The sequence below is a fragment of the Sinohyriopsis cumingii genome, chromosome 4, assembly GCF_028554795.1.
Source record: "Sinohyriopsis cumingii isolate HCF-2022 chromosome 4, ASM2855479v2, whole genome shotgun sequence".
NCBI lineage: Eukaryota > Metazoa > Mollusca > Bivalvia > Unionida > Unionidae > Sinohyriopsis > Sinohyriopsis cumingii.
In genome coordinates, this window is record NC_142964.1 from 87,902,936 (window position 1) to 87,918,081 (window position 15,146).

Consider the following 15,146-nt stretch of genomic DNA (forward strand, 5'->3'; position numbering starts at 1 on the left):
ATCGTTTTCATCCAGTTGCTGTTATAATGGATTCAGCAGTCCTGTGTATTTATGTCCAGGCAATGTCCATCCACCATGGCGTCTTGGATGTTTTCTGATCAGCACATGGATGTCCATGGTGCCACTGAGAATTTGTCTTTCACTGCAGCATTAACAGTCTCCCACGCACATTTCTTTCCACATCAAGGTCTTCACAGCTCATGTCGATGTCACAGTGTCTGCAATGGTTCATATTTTATACAGAGCAATGACACTAAGTCACCATCATACACAACTCTGCTGCCTATAATTTAGTTGTCTCTGTTGCTGACTGCATTACCTTACATGTGATGATGTGTGATTTTTTGGAACCACATATTGCACACCTTTATTTGATCATGAGGCGAAGATTCTTCATGACCACCTCCTGGGGTCAATACACTCCATTCTGGTTTTGCACTTAAGGCACCAAGAGGTCATGTTGGCTTTTATATGATATAGTTAACACTATTTTGGCAACTATGCTGTTTCTGAAGTTGTAAAATCACTTGGGTGATTTTCCTCTGTACCTACATTGATGTAATCACTGCAGTACCATCCACATGTGTTGACATGTTGAAGCTGTAACAAGCTGTACACTGCTCCTTTATGCGGTTGTTGGATGTAACACACAACCACATCTGGTGGAGGTACACCAAATGAATCAAAATACTCAACATCACTGTAATGTGGATTGTTGACCACAGCGACCGAAGGCATGCCATGTCCATTGTAATAATTTTGCAGGTTAATTACACAGCTCTTGTCAGGTTTAATTTGTTCAGGAAGCTGATCCTTAGAAAATACACCTCTGAAATTTCCAATGATTGGTACTAATTCCTTTTCAAGGTCAAGGTTGGACAGTGGAGTCTCACAAAATTGTTTTCCGAGTCACAGTCTCCCATGTTAAAATCTTTTTTTTCTTCTCATGCCTCTTCCAATGAATCCTCCTTGTTTGGATAGCTGCAACGCTGACAAGTTAAGAATGATGCCTTTCATACAGCAGCATGTTTGGCAATCGAAGCAGACTGAAAATTCGTCAGGTTGACTCAATCCGGTCCTGTGAGTGTCAATGCTTTAATCGTGATCAATACAGGTCTTTTGTGCATGGCTGGGACAAATTTTTCTTCTGCATTTCACTATACAAGGATGTTCATTTTTTCCACAGAGTATGTCCAACATCATGAATCAGCCTCATGTCACCAATGCATAACAGACGTATTCTGCATCAGTAGGATTACCCACAGTCCACCAGATTTCAATGTCAGCGGGAGAATCATTGAGGTGCTCAGAATGTTTGGAGACATCGAAGTGGAAGATGGGATAAAAGTTAGCAAAATCTTCCAGCGATACCTGCATGCCCATGTACACATTCTGGTACTTTTGCATGGCTTCCATCATACACATGAGAATAAATTCGGGTGGCGGTGGCAAAGTTGCACTTGAGTTCTTGCACTGAATATTGCCTGGAATTGATGCGGACATGAATGCAAGACAATCCAAGATGGTAAAACAAGTGCTTGTTTTGAGTTTGATCTAAACATCATGCTGACCAGTGACCCCACAAGGAATATCTTTTTTATCCATAACTGGACATCATGGCACCAAGAGAGGGTTCACTAGGTGCACCAACCTTTCTCTCCTGATCCTGGATCAATTCTTTCTGATCTTGCACTGAGGACCACCACTGTTTTCTTAAGAGCCCCTTTGGCCTGCCTGTAAAGATCTGACAGCTGAATTTCCTGCATGGTGAACAGGGGTGATGGGGGCCCCAAGTGGCCGAGGGGTCTAAAGTGCTCTCGGTTCAAGTCTCTGATCTGGCAAATGTGGGTATGTGAGAAAGCTTGCCAGCAGCTTCTCGTGGGTTGGTGGTTCTTTCTGGGGTTTTCCCGGGTTCTTCCTCCACCAATAATACTGGCCGCCATGTATGACCTATTGTGTGCTGAAAAATGACTTAAATCCTACAACAACAACAACAACAACAGGGGTGATACTGGAGTTGCTGCTGGTGTCGGTGACTTTGTCATGGTCACACTTATAAGCTTTTCTGATTCTTCTTTGATCTCAGACATTTCTTAGAACTGTGATTAAACTTTCTCCTCTTTCTTTACATCTTCACTCTCTACTTTTCTTTCCAGGTTGTTTAAGCTTCAGGTTTTTCTGCAACGGCTTGTGCAGCTTTGTCCAGCGCAAGTATTAACTTCTCCAGCAATCATTGTTGTGATCACTGAGTCAACTGGACCTTGTCCAGCAACTGATCTTGCTTGGCATCATACATCGTTTTTGCCTCGTCGAGTTTAGTCAGGAGTGGCTGGAACATACCGTTATGTGCTGACATAACATTGCATGCTGCTCGATAAACTTTTTTAGAACATCATCACAATGATGACAATTGGTGATGTTTTCAAACAACATTATGCTGACAACTTTGTTGCTGATATACTAACCAGGAATGTGAAATATGTCCAAGCCTTTTCGATAGCATTCAGGGATTATTTCTGCATCATGGTGCCATGTCATAAATTCATGTCTAGATCCAGAAGTTGCAGCAGCGTAGCAGTCTTTGAATTCTTTTGCAGTGATGTCGCTGCAATGGTCTCTTACAATCACATCGCTGTCCCTGTTGTCGAGTCCTGAATACAACACAAAGCATACTGTGTTATGTTGGATGTATTTAGGCACATCATAGTAGGACTGAGTGATGCCAATTTGATCCCCTTCCCTAATCTGGCATCTGTGAGCTAATTCCCAGTCCCACGCAGGTTGAAACAAAAGTCTGAAATGGGTAAACTCTGCCTGATACTGTTGCGAATCCAAGGACCCATCAAGCAACTCAGATCTGCAGGAAAACCCTTTTATAGGTCTGATAGACTTAGATCTGAGCTCATTCCTTACTAGGCGGCTCGCGAATCCCATTTACTGACAATGGACCCTGATGCATATTTAAAACTTCCTGCAAATACATAGAATGAGCAATGGGCTAAAGCAATCATTGCTTGTCATGGTGCATACATGTAAGTGCATGTGTTTACATGCCCATGTGATGGAACAATGTTATTAGTTATCTTAGACGTACATGGTTTTCAAAGAATGTTGTTTTTCATTATTGGATTAGTAGTGTTTTGTATAACATCAATACAAATGGATTAGTAGCCCTCTAGTCTGTCACTGAATGTTTAAATGATAAGGTGAACCAGTTATATATGTATAGATGAGAACATTTTATTTAATCAAAGAAGACAGAAAATTCAGGAACTCACTGATAACATCACACATCAGATAAAAAATGGTAACTGCACATTTATCACTTCCGTTTATTATGCCATTCATTCAGTGATATGAAACACTTTATTATGTCACTGACAAGCTGCATATTATGTCAATGACAATCAGAAGTGTAGCAGGAACAGCTACATCGTTTTTTTTCAGGTATCCACATGGTGATTCGGTAATGTTTTTTTCACTTTATTACTAAAAGAACACATTACCCTAAATGTTAAAAATTGTGATTTAAATAAAAACAAAATCATATAATGCTAGACATAATTTAACTGTCAAGTTTTCAGCATAAATATGAACATACATTATGCACATTGTGAGTTTGTAAGATGTCTGTGTAAAAGGAGTATGGTGTTGACCACTGAATACATTCCTGAGACAAAGAAAATATTGACAAAAATGTCTTAATAATCATAATAAAGATACAACTGGAATACTATATATTTTATAACATTCAACTATTCTTTAAGCACTAATGGTGAATGTAAGTCTTGCGCAAATTTTCCATATTTTTTTACGACTGATTGGCCATGGATATTGACATCACACTCTGCATCAGTTTGAAAATTTCTATTTTCTCAAGCTCTTCAAAGTGTATATGTAGATGTTTAATCTGTTGTGCTTCATGCTTCATAGCCTTTTTATTAATTTTAAAGGGTGGAATGATGAGATCTATACCTTTTGGAGTTATTAGGTCTGATATGAAAAAAAATGCCCTTAAATGCTATAACGGCATCATCTTCCTCTCATAGGTACAAAATGCTACATAAGGTAAGCATTCCCTTGTCTCATTATTTTGCACTGCTTCTTTCAAATATTTCATATTTCCAGGACCGATGTGAACCTGTGCAAGATAACCTTTTGTCCATCCATCCACTTATTAATGCGACTTAAACAAATACAACAGATTTCTTTTGTTGGCATTTTAGTAGTCAAACCGATCAACTTGCATGCTATGTGTCATGAAATCAATACTTGCCTGAAGTTTCACAGGCTCCTCTGATGCAAAAGAGTGCTGCCCTAAGGGCAGATAAATCACATTTTCACATTCGTCTATAGAAAAAGGTATAGTATTACTGATATTAAAGTGCTATGTTTTCCAGCTGTGTGTATTTTATTTCTTTCATTGAAAATTGAAATCTGAGTCCCTCTCTGCAGACCCATAGGATTGGATTCTTATCCTAAACTTCAAAATGTTATTTAAAAAAGCTCTTATGTCTGAAAATTGTAAGTACTCTGCCTTCTTATTATTTTTTTTTAAGTAAGAAGACTCAAAATTGAAAAGTGTATGGCAGAGACAATACTAAGTTACAGCAAAACAGTTTTAGTGTTATCAAAGACAGCTCAGTGGAAAAAGTAGACTAATTTAACCGGAGGCTAGATGATAATGAGAAGGTTGTGTCCTATCGTTGAAAATATGGTGTCCTGAAAATTAGAGGGTCTGGATATTTACACTGACAATGGTATTACAAATTTCTGAAAATATTGTGTTAAAAGAATTTAAGGGTCTGATTATTTATTTTAATTATAGTACTTTTTGTCACAAGCATAAGAAATCACTGAAGTCTGATGTACATGTAAAATATATGTGTTCATAATCATATTTAAATACACAATGCATAATTTACATCCATTGCAATTCAAGAAAGGCTATTTGTGTTTTGTAATATTTCTCTGATATGACCCCACTAACTAGAAACTGAAAACAAATGCAGCATAGCACATGATATTCAAGTGGGTTAATCTTCATTTTGTGCTTCCTATGTTATGACAATGTTCTCACATGTAATCTTATTGCAAGTAACGTAATTCAGTTTGAAATTATAATTTATAGTAATTCATTCTGCACGATGTATTTGATGGGCTAGCCTTAATGACTGAGATTTCTGTGAAAATCTCAGTTTGAAATTATGCATAATTTTCATCTGATCAACGACACTAAGTTCACTTTCTCTTTAGATAAGACAAATTTTCTATTAGTTGCCCTAAACAATCTTTGTCTCTGACATTATTTTGTCAAATTACAAATATATATGATATTGCCAAAAGAATGTCAAAAAAGCATGCAATCTATATTCACAAGTCAAGTCAAACTGCAAATAATATAATTCATTTTGCTGACACATAATGCAAGAGCAGCTCTGGGTCTATGTTGTTTGTTCTACTGATTACTCCAAACATGTTACACAGATCTACATTATATGACAGCAGATTTGAGTCTCGGCACTTTTCAGTTAGATTCTGCTTATAAGTGAGTATATATGGCAATTTTCATTGGCATATTACTAAATGGATCAGCACGACACTGACTGTGTCAAAGCCATAGAAAATGTTTGACAATTTCATTGCTGCAAATTTTTATGCTGGATGATGAAACAGTGCAATATATTTGCAAAGGAAGTCACATTTTGATGCTTAATTTATACAGTACCGGTAGGCCATAGACAGCATGACTACGACACTAATGCAAAATGCTTTTCTCATCAGTCAGTGCAGTTCAAAGACTGCAATATTGGTTAATCAATACTAACTTTTAGCTCTGAGAAACAGTCAACATGCCCAGACAAGTTTTGCTGTGGAAAGAACTGTGCTGATAATTCCATTAAATTAAAACATTTATTAAATGCTGCTCTGAGAATGGAACAGCATTGTTATTCCTCTCATAAATGATTTCCATTAAGGCAGACATGCCATATTCACAGGCAGTGTTGTAGGGTTTCTGAGACTGAAAAGTGTTTTTAGGTCCCAGTGTGCATGACACCCAAAATGTGTCATCAAAATGAGAATAAACTATATTTTCATATCATGCTACAGCGAATGACTGGAAATTCAAATCTGAATAAAAAGTAGATAATACCTGTTTTCTCTGAGGCATTTAATATACATAAAAAAACATGGTAGACTTCGCATTGTCAGATAACATCACCCACACAGATGTGTGCACGTGGTCACAACTCCCCAACCATTAAATAAAAAAATACACAAAGTTACTGTCTTTAAAATACATTGAATAGTGGAATTTAGACTTAATTACATGCAGTCTTTGCTACTTTCAGTAGTTGGTTAAAAGGTAATGCAAGTGTCATTCATGTTCATCGTTGCACTGTTGAGGGATAGGATGGTGCTGTTGTTCAAATGTCCCCTAGGACATGTTGAATTTTTCTTAGGATGGAGAATGCCCTTTTGGCATCTTCATTGCTGTGAGGGAGTGTCAAACATGCAATGGCCACTTGAGTCAGATTATCAAAAACCATTGGCAATTTCCCATATCTGCCCAGAATTTCCTTGTCAAATTGTGGTAGCTCCTGAAGTGGTGTATGTAGTCTTCACTCTGCTCCTTCAGAGAAGCTTGTCTGCCACCCTGAAGTACTCCAGACATAACAGCCAAGATTTACAACTGAAAGATGCCAATGAGAAAGCTACTGTGACCTTCTCAAAGAAAAGCAGCTTAACTGATTTGGTAAAAATGTAATTTTACACACGAAGTATGAAATTTCCATGATGTAATTCAACCACATTTAAACCTATAATTGGTTTGTTTGCATTTTTTAAAAATATGTTTTTCTAGTGTATATAACCAACATACTAAGATTAAATTTCTTCTTTGAATATTTCTGGGCAGGGGGACTTATGGGGGCAGTAAAAACAAACACCATGTAGCTAGAGTGTTCAAGCAATCTCTTGATCAATAAAAATTAACTGAGCAAACATGAACATGTGCCTATTATTGCTTTTTAAATCAATCTATTTCATGGCTATAATCATATTGAAATGCTGGGGGTAATTAAAAGTTTAACAAGATTAAGACAACAAATAATAATAATGAGAACTAACCCGAATGTTGTATTCTGCATGTCAATCATAATTTGACTCGTCCAACTCTTACATACAGGTACTCCCAAAAACTTCGTACAAACTTTATTCACAGCATGGTCATACACCAAGCAAAATAGCAATGGTCTTGTCAACTTCTTTGTTATTAGATTCATCAATCAGGACCAATTTTTATTTTTTATTTTGGCACAACTCCATTAATTGTTTGTCCAATATTGGTGCAATTGCATTAGTTATGATATTTGCTGCTTTTTGTCCTTTTGCAACAAAATTTCTAAGTGGTATCACTGTCCGGGAACATTTTTCTTGCACAGCTCTAAAAAATGGTCCACTACTGAAAATGGCAAATTGTGCTCGGCAATGAAACTGCAGAAAAGTACTTCAGCTATAGAGACATTATCAGTTGATAACTGTTTAAACAAGCTAGTTACTTTTGGGAAGGAGCTCTGGATTCTTACAGAGTCATTATGCTCAGTGGTGTTGCTATGATGCCATACATCATACACTCCTGAATGACTAATGTCAATATGTGCTTTGCTGGACTTTGTTCATTTTGGAGATGACTCGTTTCCCAGATCACAACTACGTTTTGACATTTTGCCTTCAAGAATGAATAACACTTCTACACAATTTCAACTACAAAAATAATCATGTTCTGCATGTATGGAGTAAAAATTTGACATCTGTTCTTTAGCACGTGTTTTTGAAGTACTTCATATGAATTTAGGTTATTTTACTTTGTGTCACTTACCTATGCAAACTAGCTAAATGTGCTCTCCCACAGCAGAATCTGACACCACATACAACCCCAGCTATTGTTAGCCAAATAAGTACAGTTTGACCCCGCCATAACACGGTAGTTGGGAGCCATAGAACCCACCCGTGTTACAGAACGAACCATGTTATAAGTAACCAAGTCAGTTTGCTGAAGAAAATGATGCAAGTACCAAAAAAAAAATTGTGGGTGGATAGGTAATAACTGCAGGTGGTAAATACGTGATTCATTGGCACAGTTACCATCTTAAATTGATGCATATTAAATGGGAAATACACCTGTAGTAAAAAAGAGAAGGCATATATATTTTACTTTATTTAGAGAACCATGGATTGGTACATATACGAGTATACTGTTTATATGTACATGTCTAATGTAAAGCATGAATAGAGTATCAACACCATGTACTCACTTGCGAATCTCATAACATACACTGAATCCATAATATAAGTAGTTTTTTCATGCGACTTGGAATGTTATGGCAATTATGTTAAAGGACTGCAGTTCTTAGCTTTTACAGGTTGCACTGGCTTTATGTTCTCCGTAAGTGAGAAATTCATGATTTCCAATTAAAAGTCAAAATATAAAATCAAATATGCTTCTTAGTTCAGTAAAAATCTGGATTAAAAACCAGGGGCATTCAATTGTTTTATATGGAACAGCTCCTAATGAGAAGGGATGCAAGGGACATGTTCCTTATGCATTAAATTCACTGACAAGATTGCTTAGTTAGGTGCAGTAGTATCTTACTGCATGAAATACATTTTCCAAGGGTATCAGAGTTGTGGCAACTTTGACATTGTTGTCCCATTAAACATTTCACAAATTATGATCAATGGGATAATAATATCAATAACAATGTGGCAATGGTAAAAGTTTCATGTCTCCAAACCTGTCATTATTTTCCATAAAGCCTTATGCTTTGCATGCATATATAACATGTTATTCTGCATTGGCAGAAACTTGTGCTCTTCAAACAAAAAGGTATCACATATCAACATGTCACTTGAACCAATTGCTTCGTAGTTATTTTGGCATTGCAGCAGAGTCGGTAAGAAAGATTTTCGTGATAAGCTGGCTACAACACCACCACAATACCAAACCAAGCACATATAACAAAATAGGTCCTTGGTTTGGTATTGTAGTGTTGTTGTGGCCAGCTTAGGATTCAGTCCAAGCTACAGTTGTTATTTGCCATATTTTCTATTTATTTATTTGCAATGGCTACAGAAGTCAGGACGAAGTCCTCTCAACTACCAACCTCGAGGCCAACTCAAATTTTGGCCCAGAAGATAGTGTTGCCTTTTGTGAGGTTGAGGTAACTTCCTGCAAGGGAAGATGAGTTAAAAACCAAAGAAACAAAGAAACAAAATTGAAGTCCGTTGTGACTAAGGTTCAGATGGTGGCAAAATACAAGCCTGTTATGGCAGTTAAAACAGACATAAGATGGATTGTATCAAGAGTGTTTCCGTTTTATTGCATACCATCTTAATTTTTCAATCAATAATTATGTATTTTGTTACTGACTGGATGAATATTCTCTTTGCTGCTGAGAATCAATGTCAGACTTGTATAATCTTCAGATATCTTTAAATAGAGATTGAGATATTGACATTTCATTTGTTCCATACATGACAGAGGGTCACCACAGGAATATTATTGTTTTGTTCAAACAAATGAGAGAAACTTTATAAGATTCTCATGTAATTATGATTGTCTTCTTTTTTCTAACTTTTCAAATTCAGTGATTTTGAATTAAGTAAAACTTGCCAAAATCACTAAATTTTTCTCAGTCGCATCTATGACATGGATGTTAAACCTTTCCTGATGTTAAAAGAAATTGCAAGCAGCAAAAACAATGTAAATCCTTTGATGCCTTATATGGTTTGATTCTTCGAAACACAAAAAGGTTTGCCTGAACTATATAAGGATGGAGATACGAGTTCAGCACTGAAATACTACCTGAAAATGTCCCATCCAGGAAACTGGATTTGCCCGTACACGTGATTTTATGAAGGGGAATCAAATGGAAACAGAAAGATATAAAGTAGTAAATGTATACAATTTGTATTGATATTTTCTTAATGCTCTGGAGATAAATTCTTCTGTCAAGTAACACTTACATATGTACACATTGATAATCACTTGATAACTACAGCAACAGAAGGAGAAGCACCAAATACTCATGCTTAAAATTACTGCTAATTTAGGCATGACATTCAAAATTAGGAAAGGGGAATATAAACCAGTTATAGGTTAAGTTTTTACAATTCGATTACACATAATTTTAAATGTAATTATTCAGCTTATTTTGCTGTAGGTTTATCAATACTCCTTTCAAAATTAATATAAAACCACTCCAGGATATACAACGGACAAAATTAAAGTATCTGCACAATTTATTCTGATGAGGCCAAGCAAGAGGAGTGATCCTGTGCAACCAGACTGAATATTGCTAACTTAGACACAATGAAAGCCCACATGTTAGAAAATATTTAACCCTGCATTGGTAATAATTAGACTCCAACATTCTCTTTTTTTGATGCTATTTAGTATCTAGTCACCAATGTAAAAATCCATGGCAATCTATAAGTTTTGCGATGATAACCAATCTGCAGCTTACTCAGAAGCTTGGAAGAAGACTTTGGTAAAACTATAGTATAATAAAAGTCACACAGGTTAGTTATGTGCATTACTCATTTCAATTTAAATATTAATTGTTCTTTTAAAATATATCATTAATTTTCTTTAACCAGAGTCTATTCAATCATGATTATTGAATGCTCTGCACCATAACTGTCATCAAGAAACTTCCAGATGAAAATTATCAAACTCTATGTTTTTTTACAATGGTGGCCATTTACTAAACTTGGGTCAAGAAAAGAGCACATCGAGTAGAATTGTAACAATATAGGGTAGTATGAACTTGTTTTTTAAGTACTAAGTTCTTTAACATGGTCAGCAATTTCCTTTATAATAGTTTCCAATTCTGACTGCTTGTGCAGTTTCTCTTTCTTCAATGCATTGGCTTGCGTAACAAAGGAAACTTTTCTGGTCGCCTCTGCCTTTTCATATAATTTGTCAGATGTTTTCTCGAGATGCTGGATACTGTCCTCAATCCTTTGCTTCTTTTTCTTCAACTCCTCCGGAGCTCCAAGGGTCTGTTTTTTTTAGCTGTCTGTGTAGGAGGTATAATACACCATTATTTCACCAGGTCTTGTATTCTTGTTTTTGACACCAACTGGGGTTGAACACACTTCCCAGCATTTTGCTCCAAGTGAAATGGGTAAGCTCTCACAGAAAAATACCCAGATAAATCTTGCATATTTTCAATGCCACATACACATTTATCCTTTGGCGGGTGTGAATGCAGCCTCCTGAATATTCTGTAGCGATTTGAGTTTATGGAGATTGCGGAAGCCCACCTTCTTATCTCTCCGACACACTTCACAAAAACACACTGACTGATTTGCATAATTTATGCATACTTGAAATTGTCCACAGTGGACAAAATCAATTTCTGGAATAACTTCAACACATGATATGATGCATTCACATGGCATCTTAAAAATGCCTGCCGCAAAAGTAGGCCACGTTTTGCCATGTCTAATTTTTTATATCTGCTGTTGCGTGATCGCTCGACTAAATTTTACAGCTACATTTACACGTAGATGTAAGTACATTGTGTAGAAAGCAGCCTTTCTGTTAACCCTTTACCTCATAGAGCATAGTGATAAAGTGCAGCGCGCTATAAATAGAACACCTGTTACCTAGTCGACCGCATACGCATAGCCTGCCTGTAAACTGCTAAGCAATGTAGTGTATGTTACGTTTAACAGCAATTTTCACCATTTTATGATTCTGGTACACATCTATTATATGTGGAAAAATTTTAAAGTAAAGTCCGATTGTTATAGCTGTGTAATTACTTTTCACTGAAGAATTTTTTATGTGCTTTAAAATCTTGAGAGAACACATTCACCGTCATGTCAGTGAGGCCGCATAACCAACCGTAGCTGCCATTTCCCATAATCAAAATTTACGTTTTTCGTCTGCGTCTACATCACTAAGTCATCTGAATTTGATAATTTATAAAAACTAATTGCTGCCTACATCAATATCAGAGTCTTTACCTAAGGTACTGAATCTTGCATAGTTGTGATTCTAATCATGACAACTTCGACGAAGTTCATAAGTAATGGATGAAATCTGCGACTGCCATTTTGGAGAGTGGAGATTACGACCCAGTTACTTTAAATAGCAGATATCGACCAGTGCATAAACAGCAACCACGTGATCTGACATAATTGTCATTTGCAGAAATTAATGTAGTATCTAATGGGGGGGTTTTCCCCGAAGGTGGCGCTACAGAAACCAGCTCAAAATGGCTGATGTTTACAGCAGGCATCAAAAGGCGCTTCCATGCGAATGGAATAGAGGCGTCAAAAGGAGTTTACATGCGAATGGAGCAGAGGCGTCCAAAGACACTTGCATGAGATAAAGGGTTAACAGTACTATGGACGTAATTTATGCCCAAAGTTTGGCTGTGATGCCAAAAAGTGAGTAACAGACTTTCTGCAGGCTTCAGAATTTTAGATTGTATGCCGAAAGTCAGAACCTTGGAAGTACAATAAGAACAAATTGTGACCATTTTTGTGTATATTTTTCATTATCTTTTGTTTAAAGAGTTTGAACAGCTGATTCACCATGATTTCAAGTACAAAGATATATACTGCTGCTGCAGAAAATAAATCAATCAAGAAGAATGGTTGTTGGAAAACATTTGCTCACTTTTTAATGCTCTCTGTAATCAGGTCCATGCACAATTATAAATATCTGATTGGTCATGTATTGTAAACCACCCAACAGCAGTTTTTTTTCAATGACATGATGTAATGGTATGAAAAGAAACTTTCCTACATTCGTTTGTCAATTAATTAATATTTTTCAAATACTGATGCTTATTTTCAAGGACTTTTCAAGGTAAAAATGATTTGCACGTACTTTTAAAGGATGATTCAAAATTCAAGTACTTTTCAAGGTACCGTACGAACCCTGTATGTGATTAATCTACAATATTTTATAATATTCATAGAATGCTCGAGCTAATATGGATTACCTCCCTTTGTAGGATCAATTATATCAATGAAAAAGCTATGCTGGTAATCACTTGTGCGAGTCAAGCAATATACTGGAAAATCAAATATCAATGGACCAGTGGCTAAAATGTGATCAGGAAGAATGAGGTACGATTAAAAAAGGATGAATAAAACAAAATTATTTCATATCCTTTTTAGGAATAAACAATATTCTTTGAATTAGTACTGTACACTATAGAGTATAGAACGTAAGTGTGCTATGCGTCCTGTGAATTGTTTACTGGTAATTGTTTTCTTTTATTTCATGCTTGAGAAATCAGAAAATACAAGCAGAATGCAGATGAAATAATGACAAAACTTATAAATATAAATGCAGTCATATTTGTTATTAATTTATTGACATAGCAATTGAACAAGAATTGGTATAGTAATTGAACAAGAATTGGTGTGACCTGTTTTTGATTATGCCGATTACAGAGCAATTTTAATAAAATACCGGGTACTGTGATCCATACATAAGTCAATGCAATTTCAATGACATAATCCAAATATAAGTCAGTCTGGAGTATAAGACGAAGACCTGACTTTCAAGTAAAAAAGTATAAACTTAAAAGCCGTAAAATACTGATTATTCAATTTTCTAAAACTACTTTCATTCATTATTAGTTTTGGTCCTCTAAATATTCTCGTCTGCCAAGGTTCTTACAAGTCTATGAATAAAAGTGTGTGTGTGTGTGTGTGTGTGATAAATAAGAAGTTACTTATTCAGAGCATAAACTGGTAAACATCCATTATATGGGTAGCTATCTACTGGAAACAATGTAGGCAGTTATAATGGTACCTTGGAGGAGTTCATTTCCTTAGATACTATTCGAATGTTTACACAGTATACAGATTGGAAAGACACATTTTAGGGAGGGTTGGATTTGTGCTGCAAGTGGAAGTTAAAATTCTAACATAAATGTGATCAGGTACATATAGAAGGAAAAAAACATACTAATATTTGGTTCATGCTACTGTCTACAATCAAATTTGATCTGGACTTTTTTTTTACCTATTCTGGGGATAGTACTAGAAATCCGATCCAGTGCGAATTCCTTTTTAGACTGTAGGTGTTTTACTTATCTTGGCAATTTGCACCATACCAAATTTAGTACATGTAAACAGCAGGGGTGACACATAGGGTACAGAACTTAACTGACCCAAATATTTTTGTCCAGACCCCATACCTAATTTGGTCTACATTGAAAGGCTCTACATCTTCCCTGCCTCTGCAAGTAGCGTGTAAGACTTAAAGAAAAAAACTAACATAAAATCGTAAAAGTCGACAATACAGTTATGTGGTTATAGCTGATGTTGTGTGATACCCATGTCTACCTATCTGCCATCACAAACAGCCAAAAGTTCACAGTTTCATTCTCTGACTCTGTCTAGACAGGCATTAGTATAACAGGTAGTGTGATCTTTTATACTGAACTTGGGCAGATCTTTCTAATTAACATGAGAAACAATGAAATTGTACTAATAGCCAACTGGACCCTAGTGGCTGAGTGGTCTAAAGCCCTGGACTGTACTGATCACTGCCATCTCACTTCTGTCAATATGGGTTCACATTTCGGGTTTGGCCAATGTGGGTATGTGAGAAATCTAGCCAGCAGCTTCCATTGGGGTCTTGTCTTGATGAAAACCTAATTCCACGACACTCTAAAAATAAAAATATCAACAATAGGCCTGACTCTTGGCAGAGGTTATTTTGACTGAGGATCAAATATGGAGCACTGCAAAAGGGAGTAGCAAACATGAAGCTTCAATATAACTTACCAGATACCACATTCTTGACCACTTTGGATCATTAAAATCCCTAAATCCCCGTTTTACCCGTCGCCTGCCAACCTGCTGTTCAAGCCATTTAACCTGCAAGAAAAGTAAGTTTATTATTCTGTATTCAATGAGACTGAGACTTCATATAAACACAAACAAAAATAGTTCATAATACACATGGTTTTCAGCTTTCACAAGAGTAACCTGAAGGGAATGGTGCTTTACTGGGCAAAAAGAAGTTCAGAAAATTCAAGATAAGACCTTCCTTTTCACTGCTGAGCATTGAAACTGCCTCCGATATTCTTCAGCAATAAAAAGAT

The 15,146-nt window shown here is 36.2% G+C and overlaps 1 protein-coding gene across 3 annotated transcripts in view; it reads right to left on the reverse strand.

Annotated features, from left to right (window-relative positions):
• LOC149801612 (furin-like protease kpc-1) overlaps positions 1-15,146 on the reverse strand; it is a 237,224-nt gene that overhangs the window by 162,193 nt on the left and 59,885 nt on the right. For all 3 annotated transcript variants that reach the window (XM_089955874.1, XM_089955873.1, XM_089955872.1), the window contains exon 3: positions 14,827-14,919. In XM_089955874.1, the coding sequence (XP_089812000.1) occupies positions 14,827-14,919 (93 nt within the window). The remainder of the gene's footprint in view (positions 1-14,826; positions 14,920-15,146) is intronic.